The sequence below is a fragment of the Parambassis ranga genome, chromosome 3 (assembly GCF_900634625.1).
Source record: "Parambassis ranga chromosome 3, fParRan2.1, whole genome shotgun sequence".
Lineage (NCBI taxonomy): Eukaryota > Metazoa > Chordata > Actinopteri > Ambassidae > Parambassis > Parambassis ranga.
Genome location: NC_041024.1, coordinates 2,708,327 through 2,730,658, shown reverse-complemented (window position 1 = coordinate 2,730,658; position 22,332 = coordinate 2,708,327). Strand labels below are relative to the sequence as shown.

The 22,332-nt window shown below is 47.0% G+C and overlaps 1 protein-coding gene across 2 annotated transcripts; it reads left to right on the top strand.

Moving 5' to 3' along the window:
- The first annotated feature begins 125 nt into the window (after positions 1 to 125).
- pacsin3 (protein kinase C and casein kinase substrate in neurons 3) lies at positions 126 to 21,570 on the top strand. 2 transcript variants are annotated; one of them, XM_028402745.1, is made up of 11 exons: positions 126 to 548; positions 4,417 to 4,483; positions 11,382 to 11,482; positions 11,758 to 11,914; positions 12,001 to 12,236; positions 12,437 to 12,592; positions 13,144 to 13,319; positions 14,405 to 14,525; positions 17,517 to 17,659; positions 18,666 to 18,841; positions 19,872 to 21,570. In XM_028402745.1, exons 3-11 carry the CDS (start codon positions 11,429 to 11,431, stop codon positions 19,985 to 19,987), a joined length of 1,335 nt encoding a protein of 444 aa, XP_028258546.1. In that variant the 5' UTR covers positions 126 to 548; positions 4,417 to 4,483; positions 11,382 to 11,428; the 3' UTR covers positions 19,988 to 21,570. The 2 variants fall into 2 exon arrangements, with proteins under 2 accessions (XP_028258546.1, XP_028258545.1); XM_028402744.1 differs by lacking the exon at positions 4,417 to 4,483.
- Positions 21,571 to 22,332: the final 762 nt, after the last annotated feature.

Below are 22,332 nucleotides of genomic sequence, written 5' to 3'. Positions count from 1 at the left end.
TTATTATTGATTTGTATGTATTGATTTTCCTCTGTGTTGTTTTGTGACGCGTTGATGTTTCTGGTTTTTGTCCTACTGCCCGTGAAGGCAGCATAAAGCCGTGCAGCAGGCAGTGAAGGGTTAAAATCTGTAATAGGATGAATGGATATTGTGGTGAGCAGCATCTGATTACACGGAGACGCCAGTCGGCATCGAGCAGGGAGGACTGAGGACGGAGGACTGAGGACTGAGGACTGTGGACTGAGGACGGCCTTTCCGTGTCCCTAAACCCACTCGGCTGCTTTTTATTTGGATTCTTCTGAACTCTGACGGACTTTTCCACCGCGGGAGGCGTTTACGTGCTGCGGAGGATCTGCTCCTTCATGGCTGAGGGGGGCCCACGGGTGACTGCGGACTAAACTTGCAGCATGTCGCAGTTTTAGCGGAGGCGTAAAGAGGATCGTGTCTGGAGGAAAGCACCGTGGGTTGATCTCAGTCCGACCCGCTGCGGCTGCGAACAGGCGGATTCTGCGTTTTCTGGGTCGGTACTCCGCGTCGGAGTGAAACAGGTAAGCGACCTCACCTGCTGCTGCTGCTGCTGCCTGCACATGGTGACGCCCTGAGGACGGAGGAAACATACAGACAGCTGGACCAGGTCTCAGAGAGGGTCTACAGGGTTGATACTTGACAAAACATCGCGATAATATCGTGTATTTATAACCTTTAAATTTTGCGAAGTTTCTGCTCGTCTGTATCATCAAGTAGTCCAAAGCAACCAACGTTTTAAAGGTGTGTCAGGACAGTTCTGACCAGCAGGGGGCAGGACACAGAGCTGATCATGGACTGTAAATAAAAATGGATAAATCCTCTGATCAGGGCTGATGAGGATCAATAGAGGCTCTACTGTACTGTGGACCCTGTTCAGAGTGGACCCTGTTTATAGTGGACCCTGTTCAGGGTCCTGTTCAGAGTGGGTCCTGTTCAGAGTGGACCTGCAGTATGGTGATGTTTTTGGAAACAGGAAGTAAACAAAAACCAGCTAGCATCAGCTAACATTAGGATGAGGATGCAGATGTCTGAAAGCTTTTCTTGTTTTTATCGGTAGGCTAATGTGTAGCATCTGCTAACATGCAACAAAACAGTGCACTGTGGGTAACGGCATACTCTACATTTTTATTTCTTCATTTATTTTAGGCATTTTCGTGTATTTTTGGGTGTATTATTGCAATATTGGGCTGTCTTATGCCATCTGTAGGCTGCTACATGCTACCAGTGCAATCAGCCAGGTGACACCCTGACAGTCAGACTATTGAAGGACGAGTTGTTGAATTGTTAAAGTTTTTTTGAAGTCAGCCAATCATCGGGAGTGTTTTGTTAAAGCTGCATTTTTCAGAGCCTCATGCAGTCAGATCCAGGGTCAGGGTTCCTGAGGTCGAGCTGGGGGAGCCGGCACGGAGGAGGCGGTGCCGGCCCATCGTGGCCTCAGTGATGTGGTTCTAGTTTTAAAACTGATCTGGGAGACCAGCTCTGTGTGTGGGAACAAGGCTGAGTTGTCCTTTTCTTAGACCCGGCTGCGCTCCCCCTCACTGCTGTGATCTGCTTTCATTTTGTCTTCTGGCCTCCCAGAGAACCGTCACATGGTTTGGTATGCTAGCCGCCTCCGGCTGCAGGCAGAGCCGCCGCCAGACGCTGCTGACTCAGTCAGCGATATGGATAAACACGCACCTCCTACTCCTACAAGGCCACCAGGCCAGATGGGTCAGAGTGGTCAGAGCTACACCTTTGGTGTTTTTCTACTGCAGGAACCAGGCCTGTAGAAGCTGTTTCAGGTCGGGTGTTGAGGTTCCTGTATTATGCTGCGAGTTCTTCCCTGAAAAACTGCAGCTACTGTCGGGCATAGTCTGCACCAGTCTGCTCTAGATGGGGACAGCTGTCCTGTGTAGTCTGCTCAGTGTGTGGACTCAGTCACAGTCATTCATGTCTTGGGGTGAGTCTGGACCATTGACAGTAAAAACTATGGACAGAGCTTCCGTGACGTCACCCGTTTGTTTCTGAAGAGCCGTTCTGAGGCTCGGTGGGAGGCTCCAGGACGTTGATGACTGCCGCCATGTTGGCAGCGTCACGTCCGCCAAAACTCCAAATATGGACAAAAAGGGGGAGCACGAGCGGGGTTTAGGGGGGCGGGCGATCGTGGAAGCAGGAAACTCACGTTGTGATACGTCAACTTGTCTGTCACTCAAGCAGCAACACCATAATTATGTGTAATTTTAAGTCAGAATACAATTGAAACGAGTGAGTTGTAAAAAAATTCCCCCTACAATCGACACTAGAAGAGAACCTATCATCTGAGACCAGAGTGGTTTTTTGTACCAGGCTGTAAACATGTTTTTTTCTGCTGTGAAGTCGGCCATTTTAACATGGGAGTCTATGGGAAATTACTCGCTTTTGGAGCCAGCCCCCAGCAGTTGCGGCGTGAATTACAAGTTTTGACACTTCCGCATGGGCTTCAACTTTGAGCCCCGAAGGTTGCCGCTTGGTCTGGACACCATCAGGTGGTGTGAACTGATCACAGACCCGAGTGCAAACATGTGTTGTCAACAGCCAATGAAAAGAGAGGGTGGGACACAGGATCTAGTGTCAGAATACGGGAATATCAAAACAAGGATCGACTCCTCTACTACTCGATCCAAACCTGTTGGTTCCGAGCAGGCAGCAGCAGCAGCAGCGAGCCGACGGTCCTCAGTGTCTTCTTTGAGTTTGTTGGCGTTCGTCAAACAATAAATTGATGCATTATGGCCGCACTGCCACTGAGCTGGTGATGGTTCACAGCATTGTTTACCTGCGGAGCTTCTAGAAAATCTGCCACACACATGTAAACACACTGTGCAGAGTTATTAGATCAGCTGGAGAATATCCTCTGATCTGTCCTGCAGTCCTGCAGGCGGCTAAGTTCCCAGTTTATGTTCAAGCCGACTGAAAACAAACTTTTAGAATTCCTCATGTCAAATCTCAGCTTGGTTTGAAGGTGCAGGAAGTTGGTCTGTACGACATCTCATCTCTCTGAATACTAACCATTCAAACTCTGATAAATATGACATAATGTTTTCTGGTCATATATCATTGATCAGCGTGGTGCTGGATGTAGTTTATAAGCTGGAGGTCGTTGTTTGTCGTGTGCTGGGTGATGAGCCGTCAGCTTTGCTTCTCCTGCCCTCTGATCTCTCACCCCGGTGTCGTGCAGCGGCATGTTGTGTGTGTTCGTTACTAACCAGCCGTGTTCACCGTCGGTGCTCCCAGGAAAGAGGGTGTGTCTCTTTTTGGCTGCGGCTCACGAAACATTCGTCACATACAAGTGAAACTGGTGTCAGTTATCCGATAATCATGTAAACTGGAGAGGAGTTCAAGCTCAGTTTCGCTTTGCATTGTTATGGTGGCTGTTTGTGAATGAGGAAACGAAATCTTTGGTTTTCAAAGCCGCAGAGCGAAGTCAGAAGATGGTCCAGAAACGGGTGAATCCATCGTCATGTTACCACAAACACAAATTAAATAAATGGTATTAAATGGTCTGCTCACACCAAAGAGTGCAGCTGGACAAAGTCAGCCAGATTTGGAAAGTAAACACACGCCCCTTTCTCTCGGAGCTCACCCCGAAGCCACGCCTCCCAATCACATGGACGCGCATCACCTGAAGACGAGCTGCGGTCTGTGACTTCGGCCATCATGCACGTACCTCTCTGGTGCACGCAGAGCAGGAAGAGAGTGACAACCAGCCAATACTCCGCGCAGGGTCCACCCGGAGGATTGGCTGATGTTTTTAGTGTTTTATAGCTTCAGATGATTCATATTCTTCGTTTTAATGCGAAACTGCCGAACTAATCGGTTGCTATCGGATTGTAAAGAGAAGTTACACTAATTTAACAAAAAGTGCATCAGAATGAAATCTCCTACCCGACCTTTAAAGGGATTATAATTTAGTCCCAGAATTATTTCATTTGTGTCCTTTTTTATTAGGTTTTGGATCAACACTGGCAGTAGAACATAGAGCATCTCTCTACATGTTAATTGATGTATTATTGGGCATGATTGTTTAAGACCGTTCAGTTTTTAACATGTGACATCAGCTGCTGCAGAATGATGCTGTGATCTTTTTTAAAACCTGACACTCTCGCTCTAACTCAGGCAGGTAACTTTAGAGGTGCGAGTTAACCGCCCTGACCTCCTCTAACTAGCGGACGCTGCTCTCATTAGTCGCCTGCCGCCGACTCCACATGTGGCATTTCACCGTGTCTCCCGGAATGTGCCACCCTGCCGCCATCGTCCAGCGTTATAACCGCTCGCCGCTGCTCTCACTAACAAACCTCTCTGTGTGTCTCCTCTCTGCTTCTGCTCCTGTGGGATCCTCGTCTCTCTGTCTGTCTCTGTCTGTCCGTCTCTCAGGTCCGTGGGGACAGAGGCTGTCTTCTGTTTGGACATCTGTCCGTCTCTGTTTTTCGTCTGTGAGGAGGTAAGTCCTGCACTCTTCACACTCTAAGCTAACATGCTCCGTGTTTTCTGCTGCTGCTTGTAATCCTCTCAGCATCGTGATGTTATCTCCATGTAAAGACTTGTGATATCTCTGAAGTTTGAAAACATCCGATTCATATCGGACCTGTCAGAGGATTTTCTGGCTTGTTGCACAGCTCAGCATCTCTCTGAGGAGAGGGCATGACGTCTGTCTGCGGCAGGTGTCTCACTCTGAAACCGCTTCTCTGCTGGAGTTTTGACTCTCTGTCTGTTCTGATAATCATGATGTGAATGTCCTGTCCTCTGAGGGACACAGTCTACAGAGGTGTGTGTGCTTCATAGACCTTGATAGTAGACTTTCTGTTTATCATGATGCTGTCTCCTAGCAACCTGTGCTTGATATAAACATTCAAACGTTTACTTAGAGTTCATCCTGTGGAGCCTGCTGCAGCCAAGTACAAAAAGAGAATCCAGTTTCACTTTGGTCTGCAGAAATGATGAGTGTGTGTGAGTGTGTGTGAGAGTGTGAGTGTGTGTGTGTGTTGCAGAGTCTCACACACTGACTGCGGTAGGTTGTAACATGGAAACAAGGCCTGTAAAACTCATCCCGGACATAAATCCTTTCATCCACACAGACAGAGATGTTTCTGGATACTCCGCCCGGCTGCTATTTTGAGAGTCAGACTGTTGTTTATCAGCCTGATGGTGGTTTTCAGAGTCTCTCCCATACTGCGGCTTATTCCTGCCAGCAGCAGTCGTTTTGAAATCATTGTGAGCGTGGTTATCATTTTCTTTCTGTAAACAGAGAGTCTCTCATTTTGTTGGTGCACAGCTGCTTCTCTGAGGCGCGGCCAGCTGTTGGCAGCTGCTGCACAGAGCTCCTGTTTTTTTTTTTTTTTTTAAAGTTTGGAGCCTGTCGCAGACTGAAACCTCACCAACTGAAACTCTGCTGGAATGCAGGCGGGCTCAGTGCCTCACATGTACGAGCATGGCTGCAGGAAAACTGTAGGTTTACATTAATCAGATTAATGGCCGTGAGTTTTCCAGTGGAGCTTACAGGGTCTGGACCTGCCTCCCTGCTGCTCCTCCTCCTCCTCCTCCTCCTCCTCCTCCTCCTCCTCCCTGGCCTGACCCACTTCTCTATAAACCCACAATCAGAATCTCCTTCTGTGGTCCCATCACCCACCTCTGAGCAGGCCTGTGTCTGAGGCAGATCTCTGCAGAATGGGTGTATGAGATGATCTCTGATCCTCTTTGTGTTGCCGTCTATCGAACGCTGCCTTCAAAGGCTTGAAGTTACGCAGTAAATGCCAGTTTGCATTTGCAGCTCTTGCAACAGATTTGCATGGAAGAATGTAACTATCTAGCCCTGCATGCACCTTTACACAGTATGCTTCAAACATGCTAATATGAGGCTTGAACCCCGACCATTAGAAGATCTGCAGCTCTTATTACCTGCATGTGCAACTTGTAACTTTTGTCCGCCTTGTGTAATAAAAAGGAAAGATATCCGACTCTCTCAGAGTTATACAGGTCGTTAAAGACATGATGGCAACATGGGTGGAGGATGCTCCTTCCTCCGACATGGTGGAAGGACTGCAGAGAGTCTGGAAGGTGACCTGGATGGCTGGTTGTTGTCACCTGGCTCACAGCTCACACACAAACTTTCAAAGCTGTCAGCTTTGTGGGTCCTCAGAATCCTTCAAGACACAATCTGCTGAGGTGGATGCTGAGACATTCTAATAAGACCTGGGTCCACCACTCACAGTCAGAGACCAAAGAACAGTCCACACTGTGGGAACTAATCGGTGAGGTCTGATGGTGGAGGTCTGGTGGACATCCACTGTTACAGGGGGTCGACAGACTGCTGCCCCTTCCCCAACAAGGAGCTCTGTGGTGGCCTTGTTGACACCATCACTGCTGTGGAAACCTTTGGAGGGTCAGACCGACAGATTTGTTGGATCTGCCTCTCGGAGCGAGCAGGCCTGTGAGGTGAAATAACAGGTGTTTAGGTCTCTGCGGTGAGATGGCCACGCCTCAGTTGCTGCTTTGCTCGGTGTGTTTCCTTTCCCTCTGAGAGACGATGAGATCCGCTCAGCCTCGTCTCATCGCTCATCCATCACGCTCCTCTCGTCTTTCGCTCCTCTCTCCTCCATCAGATTCAACAGACCCCCTGTTCTGTGTCAGTCAGGCTTGACAGTCTGCAGCTCTCTGATTCAGTTCAAGGACTGACCTGCAGGTTTCAGATGCTTTCAGATGGTTTAACGGCCTGAAGGAGAATGAAACCAGAGGCTGCACTGAAGCCCGCTGAATGTTTATCTAGTTTTATTCAAGGCAAAGTTAAGAGTTATGATGTTTTCAAGCAACCGGACATCACAGACAACAGCTGTTAAAACCAGGGATCTGCCTTTGAACTCTCTGTTGGTCCTTGAACGCATCATGTTTGGTTTCATTAGTAAATACATGCAAATCTAAGCTTAAAGTCAGGATCTATCAGTTAAATATTTGCCAAAAAAACTATTTACACCAACAAGACTTTGTAAAAAAACTAGGAAGCCATGATTGACTCACATGAGCCATGAGTTTTTTGGGATCTGCAGGAGGACGACCGGTGCCAGTGTGGTGACCACACCCAGACAGTGCCTGGCATTCACAGGGTTAAATCATTTCAGCGAGTCAGGTTGCAGATAAACTGCTGCTTGTCAAACACAATGACGGTGGTTTGTTGTGAGAGTCTGACTGAGCGGCCGTTTTCTGTGACGGAACATGTTACCTGAGCTTTTTGTTGTCTGCACACCTCCAGCAGGGTTTAGAGAGAACACAAGCGTAAGCAGGGGACTGCAGTCACAGAGCCGCACCCAGACACACACAGACACACAAACACACACACAGACACACACACAGAGACACACACATAGACACACACAGACACACAGACACACAGACACACAAACACACACCCAGACACACACACAGAGACAGAGACACAGAGACACACACACGGACACACACACAGACACACGCGGACACACACGGACACACACGGACACACACACACAGACAGACACAGACACACACACACACGGACACACACGGACACACACACACAGACAGACACAGACACACACACGAACACACACAGACACACACACAGAGACAGAGACACAGACACACACACGGACACACTGACACACACACACACACACATAGACACACACAGACACACACCCAGACACACACACAGAGACAGAGACACAGAGACACACACGCGGACACACACGGACACACACACACAGACAGACACAGACACACACACACGGACACACACGGACACACACACACACACAGACAGACACAGACACACACACACACACGAACACACACAGACACACACACAGAGACAGAGACACAGACACACACAGACACACAGACACACACACAAACACACAAACAAACACAGACACACACACACGGACACACACAAACACACACAAACAGACACACACACAAACACACAAACAAACACACACAAAAAACACACACAGATACACACACAGATACACACACAGATACACACACAGATACACACACAGATACACACACAGATACACACACAGACACAGTGCTTCTTCTATCTTTGTGAGAACACATCGTGTCCTCTTGCCCTGTGGACTCGAACATCGTCCATATTCAAAGACCTTTAACTCTCTAATTGACTAAAGAAACTCTGCAGATCAAAACTGAAAGTCTTCTGCCTCTCGTGGCGCCAGTGTTCATCCAGTCTGTGGTTTCAGTTCATTGATTGTTGGGCAAAGAAAATAACTTATAGTCAAACAAGTTCCTCACAGAGTGTCAACAGGGAGACGAACATTTCCTCATCAGTCACATGATCACTTTCCACTCGGTTCACCTTCACATGCCGCCCGCCGCCCCTGATCGTGGCTCTCCTTCAGCTGGTCAGCCCACACTGACAGCAAATGAAGTGCCAAAGTCAGCTCCGTCAGACGGACCACTGACTCACAGTTTGTTAAAGTATTTTTCAAATTGGAGGACATGTGTAAACCAGGGTGCGCCTCAAAACGTGTCTCAGCACACTGGTCACAGTCAGGCCCTCCAGAAGGAGCAAGGTGCACTAGTCAGTACATCTTATTTATTTTAAGAATCACCCTCGGGACCCCCAAAACCTGAAAATTACACCATGTTGGATGGTCAGTGAATGCATCACGAGTGGCATCAGAGACACATCAAAGCTTAAAATGACAACAGTTCGTCACAATCACTTTATTCATGTCTCAGAAACCAGTTGGACCAACAAAAACGAAACACCTAGGAGGCCAACGGCAAAGAAAAGTTTCCTCCTCCTTATTCTGCAGTAAAACAGATGAGGTTAGAGATATAATGGATGCCTGCCTCCTCCGCCCTCTACCAGCTGAACCTTTAGAGGTTTTTGGCCACTTCATGGATACACAGAGCTGAATGTTGTAGAAGCTGCAGCCTGCAGCAGCAGTAATTAGTGACCCACGGCGAAGTCAGATTTCTCATACTCACTCATGTTCCAGCATGCTGGTGGCAGATGCCTCTGCTGCTGTTAGCATACTTCACACACACACACACACACTTGCTCGCTCGCTCGCTCTCTCTCTCTCTCTCTCTCTCTCTCTCGGTCAGTCCCTCTGGTGTTTCCACCTGTGCTGTACAGTGTGCAGAGGAAATTAGAGCCCAGCTGTCTGCTGTGGATTAGCCTCCATGTCTGAGAGGTGAGATGTTGGTGTTGCTTGAACGTCAGCGTTCAGTTAATCCTGAGCGTCATCCTCCTCCTCAGACACCACACACACACACACACACACACACCTGCACTTACACGTTAAAGCTGATCCTTTTTATTCAAGCCTCACTCCGCCGTTAGCACAGCAGATACACGGCTTGCCCTCACTGGTCCCTGCAGATGTCACCAAGGCTACTGCTGCTAATTTGGCACCGGGCTGCTCCCAGCACTGATACGTTAGGAGTTATTAACAGTGGAAGGGAACATTGTGAAACTTGGAGGAGGGGAAAAAAAATAAGCAGGAACTTCTCACAGTATCGTCGAGTCTCATACAGCCGTAAACCTCTAATAACTGGAAAAGACATAAATGTCAGTTTATTATATTTTATTCAGATGTCTGTGGTTTATTTACCCGCTAATGTTTTTTTTTTTTTATTTCTCTATGGACAGAATACTTTCACATTAAAAGCATGTCAGGAGAGGCTGCAAAATGTGAGGATCTAGCACAGAAGTTACAGAAAACAGAAAGATACAGGGCTACAGACCATTGTTTTAGTGCTATCATTAGTTTTAATTGAATTATCAATAGCCAGTTTCATTGGGAATATATATGCTTGCTGAATTTTTTAGTCATATGACTGATGGTCACATGTAAGTCAGTCATGGCTCCCTAGTTGAGCTGTGGAGAGCAGATTTTTACAGAATGTTGTTTGATCAAACGGTTTATTTTTAGTTAATTTTTAATTAATGTAGAATATTGTGCATATCTGCAGCAGTCTCTCGTCTGGCTTCTGGTGCTATTTCAGACAGGAGGGTCAGAGCTCCTGAGCGTAGCGGCATGTTGTGTCTGCCACAGGAAGCCGCCTGGCCTTGACACAGGGTTTTGTCCAATAGAGGAAGTGGATGTATGGGACAGTGAGGACACAGTGAACTCAAACAATTTATAGAGAATGATTTTTTAGAGGTGCCTCCGTGAAGGTGTGGCCATGATGTGTATGCATGCAGGTGGAATGATGCACATTCCTGCCGAGTTCGTTTCACAGATATAAGGGTTAGCTGTAAACATCTGCACTGTCTGTCTTTCCAATGGTCCCTGAATGCACCATGTGTGACCCAGAGTGTCAAAAGAAAATCATACTAAATCTGAGCTTTAAAAAAAGAAGACCAGAAGTCACATGACAAAAGTCTGCAGGCTTTAAATGAAGGTAAAGTCTGTTTCTGCTGAGATATTTCTCTACAAATGTTTGTGCGTCCTCTGTCTGATGAATGACACCCATTGTGTCTGGCACAGATTCCTGCCTCGGTAATGGAGCGGATGAGAGCGGCAGGGCATCGCTGTTTGTCGGGCACAGGCGGTCCAGTTGTGGGTGGGCGGGGGGAGCTGGGCGGCTGCCGGCGGCCCTGTGGGCAGCGAGCGGCGAGCTCTCTGCACAGCTTTTCTGTGTCAGCTGACGTGGAGCTGCAGTTTGCCGGAGGCTGTGAGAGCGCTCCATCACGGGGGCTGATGCCCTGAAAAAAAGAGGACAGGCGAATAATGACACATCCACTTTCAAAGCATCGCTTGTTTTGCATTTATTTTACAAGTTGCAGTTTTTTTTTACAATAATATAAATAAGCCGATATTTCCAAGTATCTACTCATGTTGGCAGTTTTGATAATAAATTGAAATTATTTAAATATTTGTGTTCACATCATCTATAGACCACCATTATCTTGGCCTCTTCAGGCTGAGACGTTGTCCTGTGATCGTCTACCAGCTCGTAAACATCTGATCTACATAATAATAATAATAATAATAATAATAATGCGCTTTTCTGCTCTGTTGGGCAGGCACTCAAAGCGCTTACATTGAGATGCATTATTCTTTCACACCACATTCACACAGTGGCAGTGGTGAGCTACCAGTGGTAGCCACAGCTCCCCAGGGGGAGACTGACGGAGACGTGGCTGCCAAGGTGCGCCTACGTCCTCTCCGACCACAACAATGACTATGGAGGAGCTGGGGTCGAACCGCCGACCTTCCGGTTATTGGACAACCCTGCTCTACCACTGAGCCACTGCTGCCCAACCCTCCATGTGAAAGCAGCTGTGTATGATTGGTTAATTAATGCTGCCCCCCCCTCTCTCCTTGCAGTCTGTGTTGTAGCCGCCATCATTCCGTGCTGTAAGGCCGACCCCAACATGTCTTCCAATGGAGACCTCAGCGACCTGGGGAGCTCTGACAGCTTCTGGGAGGTACAGCTTCCACACACTCACAGTCCAGACTCACACATCTGTAAAACAGCAGCAATGTGATGATGATGATGATGAAAGGAGGCGTAAAAAAAAAAAAAAAAAACATTAAATAAAATAAACAGACGTCGTGCCTGAGAGGAGGCTGAAGAAACATGTCAGTGTTTGAATGGAGACGCAGACAGTAATGAGTCCCTGCTGACTGACTGTCCTCCACACACACATCTAACTCCTCATTCACTCTGTAACTGTGTGTGTGTGTGTGTGTGTGTCTGCAGCCAGGGAACTACAAAAGGACCGTGAAGCGGATCGATGATGGAAACCGGCTGTGCAACGAGCTGGTCAGCTGCTTCCAGGAGAGAGCCAAGATAGAGAAGACGTACGCTCTCCAGCTGAACGACTGGGCCAAGAGGTGGAGGGGCATCGTGGAGAAAGGTCAGAGAAAGTGTCTCTGAGACATCAGGCGTCATGTCAAATAAAGAGGACTTTTCTGTTTGATATAATATCGCTCCGTCCTCCAGGCCCTCAGTACGGCACCTTGGAGAAGGCCTGGCACGCCTTCATGCAGGCAGCCGATCGCCTCAGCGAGCTCCACTTGGAGCTGCGGGAGCGTCTGGCGGGCGAGGACAGCGAGAAGGTGCGCAGCTGGCAGAAAGACGCCTTCCACAAGCAAATGATGGGCGGCTTCAGGGAGACCAAGGACGCAGACGACGGCTTCCGCAAGGCTCAGAAGCCCTGGGTCCGCAAGCTGAAAGAGGTGAGGGTGCTTCCAGCACCTGTTCTGATGGTTAAGACCTTGAACGCATCACGTGTGATTGACAGTTCCATCCGAGAATCCAACCTCACCGAAGACCAATTTCATTTCATTTCCTTCTGAGATAGAAACGTGGAGTTTATTCTATGCATGATTAAGTGATTGATTGCCTCAGCTGTAAATATTTGTGTTTGTGTGTTAAGGTGGACTCCAGTAAGAAGAGCTACCACCAGACCAGGAAGGAGGAGTGGACGGCGGTTACCAGGGAAACGCACGCCAAGGCCGACCCTTCCAAGTCGCAGGAAGAAGTCCGCAAATACACGGTCCGGGTCGAGCGCTGCAACCAGGAGGCTGAGAAAGTACAAAACACACACACACACTCACACACACACAGAGTCCCATGCGTAGCTGCATTTCTACCAGTCTGGGTGTGTCAGAAAAAAATTACCTGTGGGTGTTTCTGACTTTGAAACATGACCGGGCTTGTCTCCTTCGCTCTGCACAAACCCAGCAGCAGCAGAAGAAGAAGCTGCACGACCCGACGAGGGGAAATGATGCAAAAACAGGAAATCCTGCGACAGACTCGGGGTCAGTCGGTGCGCAGAGCGCCGTCAAGGAGCTACTTAAACGGAAAATAACCCCGAAAAGCCTCTGCAGCCTGGCAGGCCTGCAGCCGGGTCACCCTGGGTCTGCCCTGTTAATTAAACTGATAATTGAAATTGATCGTATCATGTTTTCCATCAGTGCGTCACATGCAGGCTTTTACAGAGGCAGGAGGTCAGGCAGCTGGGCCTCCTGTCTGCTGGCACAGAGGCACATTCACTCCTCATCATCTTAATGAAATGTAATGCTTTTGCTCAGCAGGTGCTCAGTGTGTGTGTGTGTGTGTGTGTGTGTGTGTGTGTCTCAGGCCAAGGAGCGCTACCAGAAGGCCCTGGAGGAGCTGAACCGCTGTAACCCTCGCTACATGGAGGACATGGAGCAGGTGTTCGACCTCACCCAGGAGGCCGAGCGCAGGAGGCTCCGCTTCTTTAAGGAAGTCCTGCTGAGCATCCACACACACCTCGACCTGTCTGCCAAAGAAGGGTACAGCACACACACACACACAGACATACACGACAAAACTGAGAGAAGAGGTGATTCGATGATCGCTGACCCGCAGCGCAGGCATGCAGAGATGTCATAGCTCAGATATGAGTTTGTGTGTATGTACACAGGGGTTAATAGAAAACTCTGTGCTGTTGCGTATTAACTACTGACCTCCAGCTCTATTTAAACAAGCTCTGTTACCATGGGAACTAGGATCAATAAAAGATCTTTGTTCAGATTTTAGATTCTTTGAAAACAACACTTCTTCTTCTTCTTGATCTTTTACTCACCCAGCCCAGCTAATGACAGAGCTCCTCCTCCTCCTCTTCCTCCTCTTCCTCCTTGATCCACACCTAAATCCAGACTCTTTTGGAGTCTGTTATTTACCTGAAGATAATCAGCACACATGCAGCCTGTGTCCTTTAAAATGAATCAGCCCTGTACTCACTGAGAGTTCGAGCACAGGGTTTCTCTGGATGGAGATCATGCTCAGGTGACTTTGTTCCAGTCTGGAGCATGTGTGTTGTCTCGAGGTAGATTTTTCTTTCCAGTTCTTTTTTTTTATTTCCCTAAAGTCATATAAAACACAGTGATTATTTTTCCATCCTTCCTGCTTTCTATCAGCTCGTTGGCTTTTGTGTGAAAAGTAAAGCCGCCGTCTTCCAGACTGTTATAGTCCAGGTTTTCCTGCGGAACATCTGAATGCATCTCAGACCACATCCTTTAATTTTACATGCATTTAAATCTTTAAAGGGTTAATTTAACCAGTGAGAATGGTTTCACCCACACTGCACTCTGTGATGTTAACAGTCAGAGTGGTTCTTACCTGCAGCAGCTCCTGTAATCTCTGAACGTAAACAAACTGATAACAGCTGATTGGAAACTGTTACAATGGTCTTATCTTGATTCCCTCAGTTTTAAAAGGAGCCTTCAGATTCCACAGCTGCAGTCAGGATCCTGTTAACCTCATGACATGACTGAATATGGTTCTTCACATGTTTTGCATCTTTCAGGCCAGATTTGAATGTACTTTCCAGCAGTTTACAGGAATAAAGTGACTGTAATGTTTGTTTGTCCACCAGCTTCAAAGTCCTGTACCGAGACCTGGGTCAGACCATCCAAGCAGCCAACGACACTGAAGACCTCCGATGGTGGAGGAACACACACGGCCCGGGCATGAGCATGAACTGGCCACAGTTTGAGGTCTGAAAACACACACGAAACACACAAAACACACTTTACACTGGTGCACAATATTTCATTCGCTCAGCATGGGACTCATGTTCCTTTTGGAGACATAAAGCAAAATGTAGCAGCTAGAAGTATTCATTGGTGAATGTAAGTCAGTGCAGTGTTCTCTGAGGTGTGTGTGTGTGTTCTCTGAGGTGTGTGTGTGTGTTCTCTGAGGTGTGTGTGTGTGTTCTCTGAGGTGTGTGTGTGTGTGTGTGTGTTCTCTGAGGTGTGTGTGTGTGTGTGTGTTCTCTGAGGTGTGTGTGTGTGTGTGTGTTCTCTGAGGTGTGTGTGTGTGTGTGTTCTCTGAGGTGTGTGTGTGTGTTCTCTGATGTGTGTGTGTGTGTGTGTGTGTGTTCTCTGAGGTGTGTGTGTGTGTGTGTTCTCTGAGGTGTGTGTGTGTGATTCTGAGCAACAGACTGCATATTAAAGAGGTTTCCAGTGAAAGCCTTGTTTTGTGGCTGAGAGCTCTGAGTGGGGTCAGGAATGCCACACACACACACACACACACACACAGGTCTGCTCAGTTGTCGGTGGCACAGATTTCAGCTCACACTCTGCAGGTCCGTGCTGCCGAGGACAAACTAATATTTACAGATCAGGGAACACAAACAACAGATTGCACAGAGGATTAACTCCTCGCTGAGCGGACAGCTGTTAGAGCCAGGATCAGAATCAACTTCTGCTGAAACGTTTTCCACCAACTGTGACATAAGGGAACACAAATTGACTGATTGTGTGATCGTTATGATGAAAAAACCAGTACAACAAAATATTATAACAAAACAAATGACAACATAAATGTTCCCAGAGGCCCTAAAAAGTCTGAGGAGCACAGAGGTGTGACACTTCTTCATTTAAAATACTGAGTTAGGGTGTTTACCTTCCTTTAGATTCATGCTGAACACAAACCTTATCCAGAGAGACTGATGGCAGCTTTGCCTTCTGAGGCTGATTTCTGTCTCGTCTTCAGAGGTTTTGGTGAAGTTTGCTGCAGAACTGATATTTCCACACCCTCTGTGAGTCGGTGAATCATTGTGAGCGCGCTATTGTTCTGTTTTCTGTCTGTGAGAAGATCTACACACACAGTTGTTCCCTTATAATAGAGATGCAATCATCTGGATTCCTGAGGTCCACCTCCACTTTTATTTGTGGCAGGCTCTGTGTGTGTGTGTGTGTTGTTCCAGACCTGGATCATTGTGTTTCAGTTCACACAATACAACTGACATGTAATACTGCAGCATGCTGTTGAACTGCAGGTTGAAGGTGTGTTCACGGCTCAGACTGTGTTGAAGTGAAGTGGTGCCTGCAGCTGGAACAGGTTTCGCCTGGCGTTGTTACAGTAATTGTTTAAGTCTGTTGTACGTGTGTTGGAGCAGCGACCTCTAAAGGTTATTTAAAGGGGTGTGTGTGATGTATAGATAATGTAATATTAGGTCAGGTAGCAGGGTAGTGCACAGTTTAAAGGTAGGGTAGGAGATTTCATTCTGATGCACTTTTTGTTAAATTAGTGTAACTTTTCTTTACAATCCGATAGCAACCGATTAGTTCGGCAGTTTCTCATTAAAACGAAGAATATGAATCATCTGTGGAAGCTATAAAACACTAAAAACATCAGCCAATCCTCCGGGTGGACCCTGCTCGGAGTATTGGCTGGTTGTCACTCTCTTCCTGCTCTGCGTGCACCAGAGAGGTACGTGCATGATGGCCGAAGTCACAGACTGGTTGGGAGGCGTGGCTTCGGGGTGAGCTCCGAGAGAACGGGGCGTGAGTTTACTTTCAAAATCTGGCTGACTCTCACTGAGTTTTCCAAATCTCCTACCCTACCTTTAACAGTCTGAAGTGTCATTCTGGTGCAGCAGCAGACAGGTCCGTGTGTGTGTGTGTGTGTAGCTCTCAGAGAGGTCTTGCAGGTGATTCTCCCTGCAGTCCTCACCACAGGCTCTGGTCTGAGGCAGCCTGTAGACCAGACTGAGAGACTGCTGCTCCCTGTAGTCCCTCTACAGAGTCTGCTAAGGAAGCATTGCTGTGCACTACCGGTGACGTGTTCTGTGGTCTTTGTCCTGAAGTCCATAGTGTTGTGTTGTTCAGTGACAGGTTGAGTTGCTGTTGAGGCCCACCACTGTATCATCTGCAGACTTGATGATGTGGTCCAAGTTGAGCTTGGCATAATGGTTGTGGGTCATCAGTGTGAACAGCAGAGGACCCAGGACGCAGCCCTGGGGCACTCCTGCCTGGGCTGTGTAAGTCCAGAATCCAGTGCAGTGTGATCATATTTGATCATTTTGCCCATCAATCATTATAATGACTAAAAGCTGCTTCTTTAGTGTGTCGGAGGCTTTGTGTGCTGCTGTGTGACTGCTGTCTTATTGTGAGCACACGGTGTTAACACACACTGGGCTAATCTTTAACTTCAGGAATTTAAAAGCTGGTTTTAGAAGCACGTTTCTGAAGGAATGCCTTTTAGTGTAAATAATCACTAACCCAGTGTAACGAGCGGTTCATTAAAGGGGTTTGTTTTTACGATTAAATGTTATTTAAATGTTTTCCACTGTAGTAAAGCAGCCGAGCGTCCTGCTGGCCTCACAAAGCAAACTTTTATCCAGCGTCTCTCAGACTGAAGCCAGTGACGGTGTTGGCAGGATGAAATGTGTCTCTTGTGTCCTCTGAGGAATCTCCTGGCGTTCCCACAGTGCCGCTGACTCACAAACAGAGCGCCATTGTCCCGGCAAACGTGTTTACATTTCTGTACTTGTGAGGACTTTCTGTCAGCGACCTTCATTCATAACGGCTCCAATGCTGCGGGAAAAACAAAGGTTTTAAAGAGCAGGATGTCTTTCTGACAGGTTCAGCCCGTGTGTGTGTGTGTTATTTCTGTACCTGTGAGGACATTTGCTGAACAACACACGCCTCCTGTGGCACAGGTAAAGAAATGTTTCCCCATCTGTCTGTGTGTTCGTGCAGGAATGGTCTCCGGAGGCCAGTCGTTCCATCAGCAGGAAGGAGCGAGGCGGACACTCGGAGGAGAACGTGGTCACCCTCACCAACATCGTCTCCTCGGGCGACGGCCATGTCCCGCCGAGTCCCATCACCCTGGACAGCAGCAGGTAGGAGGACACGTCCACGTCCCTCTGCAGTAATCAGACCGGAGACGCAGACATCGGGCCCGTACGAGTGTCCCGGCTGCAGATGCTTAAACGTGGGACCGCCATCTTTCCATCAACACACAGAGAGATACACAACACACACACACAAACAGTGCTTAATTAAAAAGTGTAGACTGCATTGTGTTGTTTTTGTAAAGTGTTAACAGCACGTGCCTGGAGGCGGCTCAGCCCAGACTAAACACACAACCACAGTTATGTCTCTGAGTCGTGTGTGTGTGTGTGTGTGTGTGTGTGTGAGACAGAAATAGAGACAGCATGTAGTATTCTTACGTTGTTACCTTGTAGTCACCCTGAGGAGTTAACATCCTGCACATAACACACTCTTAATTAGTAGCCAGAAAGTCGTGTGTGTGTGTGTGTACATGTTTTATGTGTATTGTGGGGACACAGGTATATTTACACTTTTGTTGGGACCTGCCTCCCTTTTTGGGGACAAAAACAAGTCCACAAACACTTTAAGTGTGTGTGTGTGTGTACACGTGTGTGTGTGTTTTATTGATGTTGTGGGGACATACACTACTGTGCAAGGCCTGGGGTCTCTCAGAAATGTGCTTATTTTGTTGTTTTTTTTTTAATGAAGATGACATTAAAGTAATCAGACCTCCAGTCTGGACATTGTTAATGTGGTGAATGACCGTTCAGCTGATTTTTAATGGAATATCTAGCAAGGTGTACAGAGGCCCGTTTCCAGCAGCCATCACTGCTGAGTTCTGATGCTACATTGTATTAGCTCATCGTGTTAAAAGGCTAACTGATGTGCAGTTATATTAGCACAGCTGAAAACTGTGTGAAGCTGTGAAACTGGCCTGGGTGACCCCAAACCTTTGGACAGTAGTGCATACTACGTTACAAACAGCAAGCTAGCCTGTTCAGTGGCCGGACTGAATGAAGTAGATCCTGTGTTATCATTCAGTACTTATTTAATTTCCTTTCTCTCCTCTCTCAGGGTGAAGGATTATTCATCAGACTGGTCGGATGAGGAAAGCCCCAAGAAGGTGCCGGCAGTGAACGGCGTGGAGGAGGCGGAGGACGAGGAGGAGGAGGAGCAGGTAGAGGGGGTGCAGGTCCGAGCGCTCTATGATTATGCGGGCCAGGAGGCCGATGAGCTCAGCTTTAAAGCAGGTATTAACCCTTACTAATGCTGTTTCATAGAAGAGGGACATCACAGGGGAGAAGTTTGTGTTTTCAGAAAATGTGACATCACAGCCTGGTCCCACAGGAAGCTTGTGACAAAATGGCTGAAAACATGAAATATTAAAAAAGTTCGTTTTGAAAAGCGTTCCCTCCTGTGATGTCTGCTCAGAACACTCATGTCAAACACAGTGTTTCATGAGTACTTATCAGTAAGACTGTGATGTAAAAACACATCTTACCTAATAACGGCTCAGCTTCCACACACACAGAGCAACCAGACCAAGCTGGATTATTTGTGAAGTCACATGTAACACCAGCAGCATGACGTGTGAAACGACAACACCTGCTCCTGTGTGGAAATAAAAGCATTTCACCCGACATTCCATGCTTTTATTTTGATGGAACATTTCTTGTTTTTTCTCACATAGTTAAAATAAACTCGGCTCCATTAAATATTTAACCTAAACTCAGATTATGGAGGCATTCTGTATGTAAAAAAAACATCAGCAGTGCATTTGTGTGGAAATAATCTGATGATAAGCTCATCTTCCTCCTTCAGGTAAGTCAGACATTTTGTTATGGGGGTAACAAATGACACAAAGACCAGGACCAGGACCAGATCCCTGATGAACAGAGGCAGCTGGCCTCGTCTAGTAGAGTTTTTATTTTTGAGTCTTAAATCTAAATACAGAGCCAAAAAGTTGCACTTGAACACACCATAAACACTACAGCCAGTCACAGCTGGCACATTCTAAATGTCTTAAATTCTCCACACCAGGAGGTGGCAGTATTCATCACTTATTTATAGGCGAACCAGGAAGAGGCAGGACTGTGTTTTTATTTCACAGAAGGATAATTGTATCTTGTATCTAGTTTCTTCACTTCAGGCAGCCATGTTGTAAATATATTGGTGTGTTGGTCGCATCCAAATGAGACATTCAGGTTTGCGGACAGCCAATCGGAGGGATCCTTCTGACTGACGGGCTCCACCGTTGTCTTTCTGTCGTCTTCCTTCCAGGTGAAGAGCTGCTGAAGCTGGGAGAGGAGGACGAGCAGGGCTGGTGCAAAGGACGGCTGAGCAACGGCCGCGTTGGTCTCTACCCCGCCAACTACGTCCAGGCCATCGCCTCCTGATGACCCCGCCCCCTCTATGCTCATCCAGCCAATGGTAAAACTACACTCAAGATGCCAGGACCAATCAAAAGCTAGAAACAGCTTCTGGTGACTGTACAGCTCGTCACTGAATTTTATTTGTTGTTGTTTTTTTTTTCATTGTCTGAGCTGCGTTTTTGAGAATCATCCCGTGCAGAAGCGGCCATGTTGTGACAGGCTGTTTACGCAGCCCGAGGTCATCGACACCATGTTTGAAGCTTCGCAGAGGTCTGCCAACACAAACACACTTTAAAAACATGGCCGTCTGTTCAGTGTCCTTCTTCTCTGGAGGGACGTTTCATGGAACTCTGGACTTTGGTTTGCTGCACGCTGTTGCCATTTTGTTCAAATAAAATCCAAGAACGCAGAATCACCACGGCTGACTCTGATTGGCTGCAACGTCTGTCAATCAAGCACACAACAAAACACACAGATCAACATAAAGGTCTCCTGTAAAGCTCGTTCCATCAATGGGTTTAGATTAGCTGATATGTATGCTAACAGTTTCCCTAGGTTTCCAGTCTTTATGCTAAGTTAAGCTAATCTAGCCCATCATTAACTCCTTAGATGACAGGAATCATTGATTGTATCTGAGCTTTATTAGCAAAGTTTATTTAGTAGACTTCAGGGGAGACTGATCCAGCATCTAGTGGCTGTTAGTGGAACTGCAGCATCATCATCTTCCCTGTCAGTGCCTTAGAGGCCAGAAATGTGCAGCGCAGCCTGCTGGCTGAGTGAGGAATTACAGCAGAAAGATCACCAGCGCCACCTTGACGTCTAATTAAAGAGTTAGAGAATGGTGCCACCTGCTGTTTCAAAGAGGAATAACAGACGCTGCTGTTGTGCTGTTTGGCCAAAGATTTAAAATCCAAATGTGCAGCGCCGCCCTACTGTCTGACCACAGAACTACAGCAGGAAAAGTGTGCAGAGCCACCCTGCTGTCCAGCTGAGGAGTTACAGCCTGTGGGCTGTCCGATGACTCGCAGAGGACTTTAGACCAGCAGGTTCTGTAAAAGGACAAAAACACCGACGGCTCACGCAGCCCCTGATTGGCTCCTGTGTCTCCCGCCCTTCCTTTAGCTTAACATCGGTTATTCTGTAGACTTCTGATCAGACGCTGCGTTCTCTTTCTTCTCTTTTGATTAGTTTTTTAATGTGATAGCTGTTTGTTTATATCGACAGTGTAAACTGTTTCTTTGATTTTTTTTTTTTTAAGAATAGTGTTTTTACAGTGTTGATCCATTTACTGTCTAATTTATGCTCCTTTTTAATTTACCAATCAGTCTTCATTTAAAGCAGGGAGGGTTAAGCTTTGGTGTGTTTAGTTTGTTTCTCTGTGCTGGGATCACGACGTCTTTATGTAAAGATGTCGGGTCTTTTTTGGGTTTCACTTGTTTGTGGTTTGTTTGTGAGGGAGCCTCCTCTGCCCTGCTGAGCATCAGTACAGCTATAACCCACTAACTTAGAGAAATGGAAGCTACTGTGCTGCTCCTTCTCATTCTTTGCTTTTCTGTCCAAAGCTGTACATAAATTGGGAAGCAAGAATAAAAAGCTTTCTGCAGCGACATGTTCACAGACCTTCTTTCTTTCTTTCTATCAGAAAATATTCTGAACTCAATGTCCTCCCTTTTTCACCCACCAGGGGGTGCAAGTAGACAAGTAGATGAAGCTAGTCACCTGTTTGTTTGTGTGTGCAGATGTGGTTTTGTTTCTTCTTCCTTTGGGTTCTCAGGAGCATTTACCGCCACCTACTGGACAGAAGTGATTGACCTCATCTCAGCCTGACGAGGTACTGTTCATCAGGTGTGATGCTTTGGTCCATCTTATCAGAAGACAGTGTGTTGACATGATTACTAACACAGAGGTCATATATTGGTGCAGAGTTTTGCAAGCACTTAACATGACCACAGTGCCCTCTGGTGGAGGAAAATCAAGGTGTTTTTTGGTGAAAGACGGCTGCTTCTAACACAGGATGCGACCAGTCGATGCACAAACTGAGAATTTCCAGATTACTGTATAGGTTTAGTGAGTGAGACAGATTATTATGATCATATATTTATAGAGGTATAGAGGAGGCTTTTGTGTCATTCGGGATAAAAATGTCCACTTCCAAAAAAACTGCTATAAAAACTTAACAGATTCATATTTTTTTCTGCTTTTTTCTGCATAAAGTTAAAAAATGTCAGCCCTGCTCAAAACTACCAAACATTATATCATTTTGAGGAATTTAACCCTTTAAATGCCAGTTTGATTACTTGAAGTCACAGTCATTTTTTTATGAAGAAAAAACTGAGTTATTTTCCATAAAACAAAATTTAGGTGGCTGA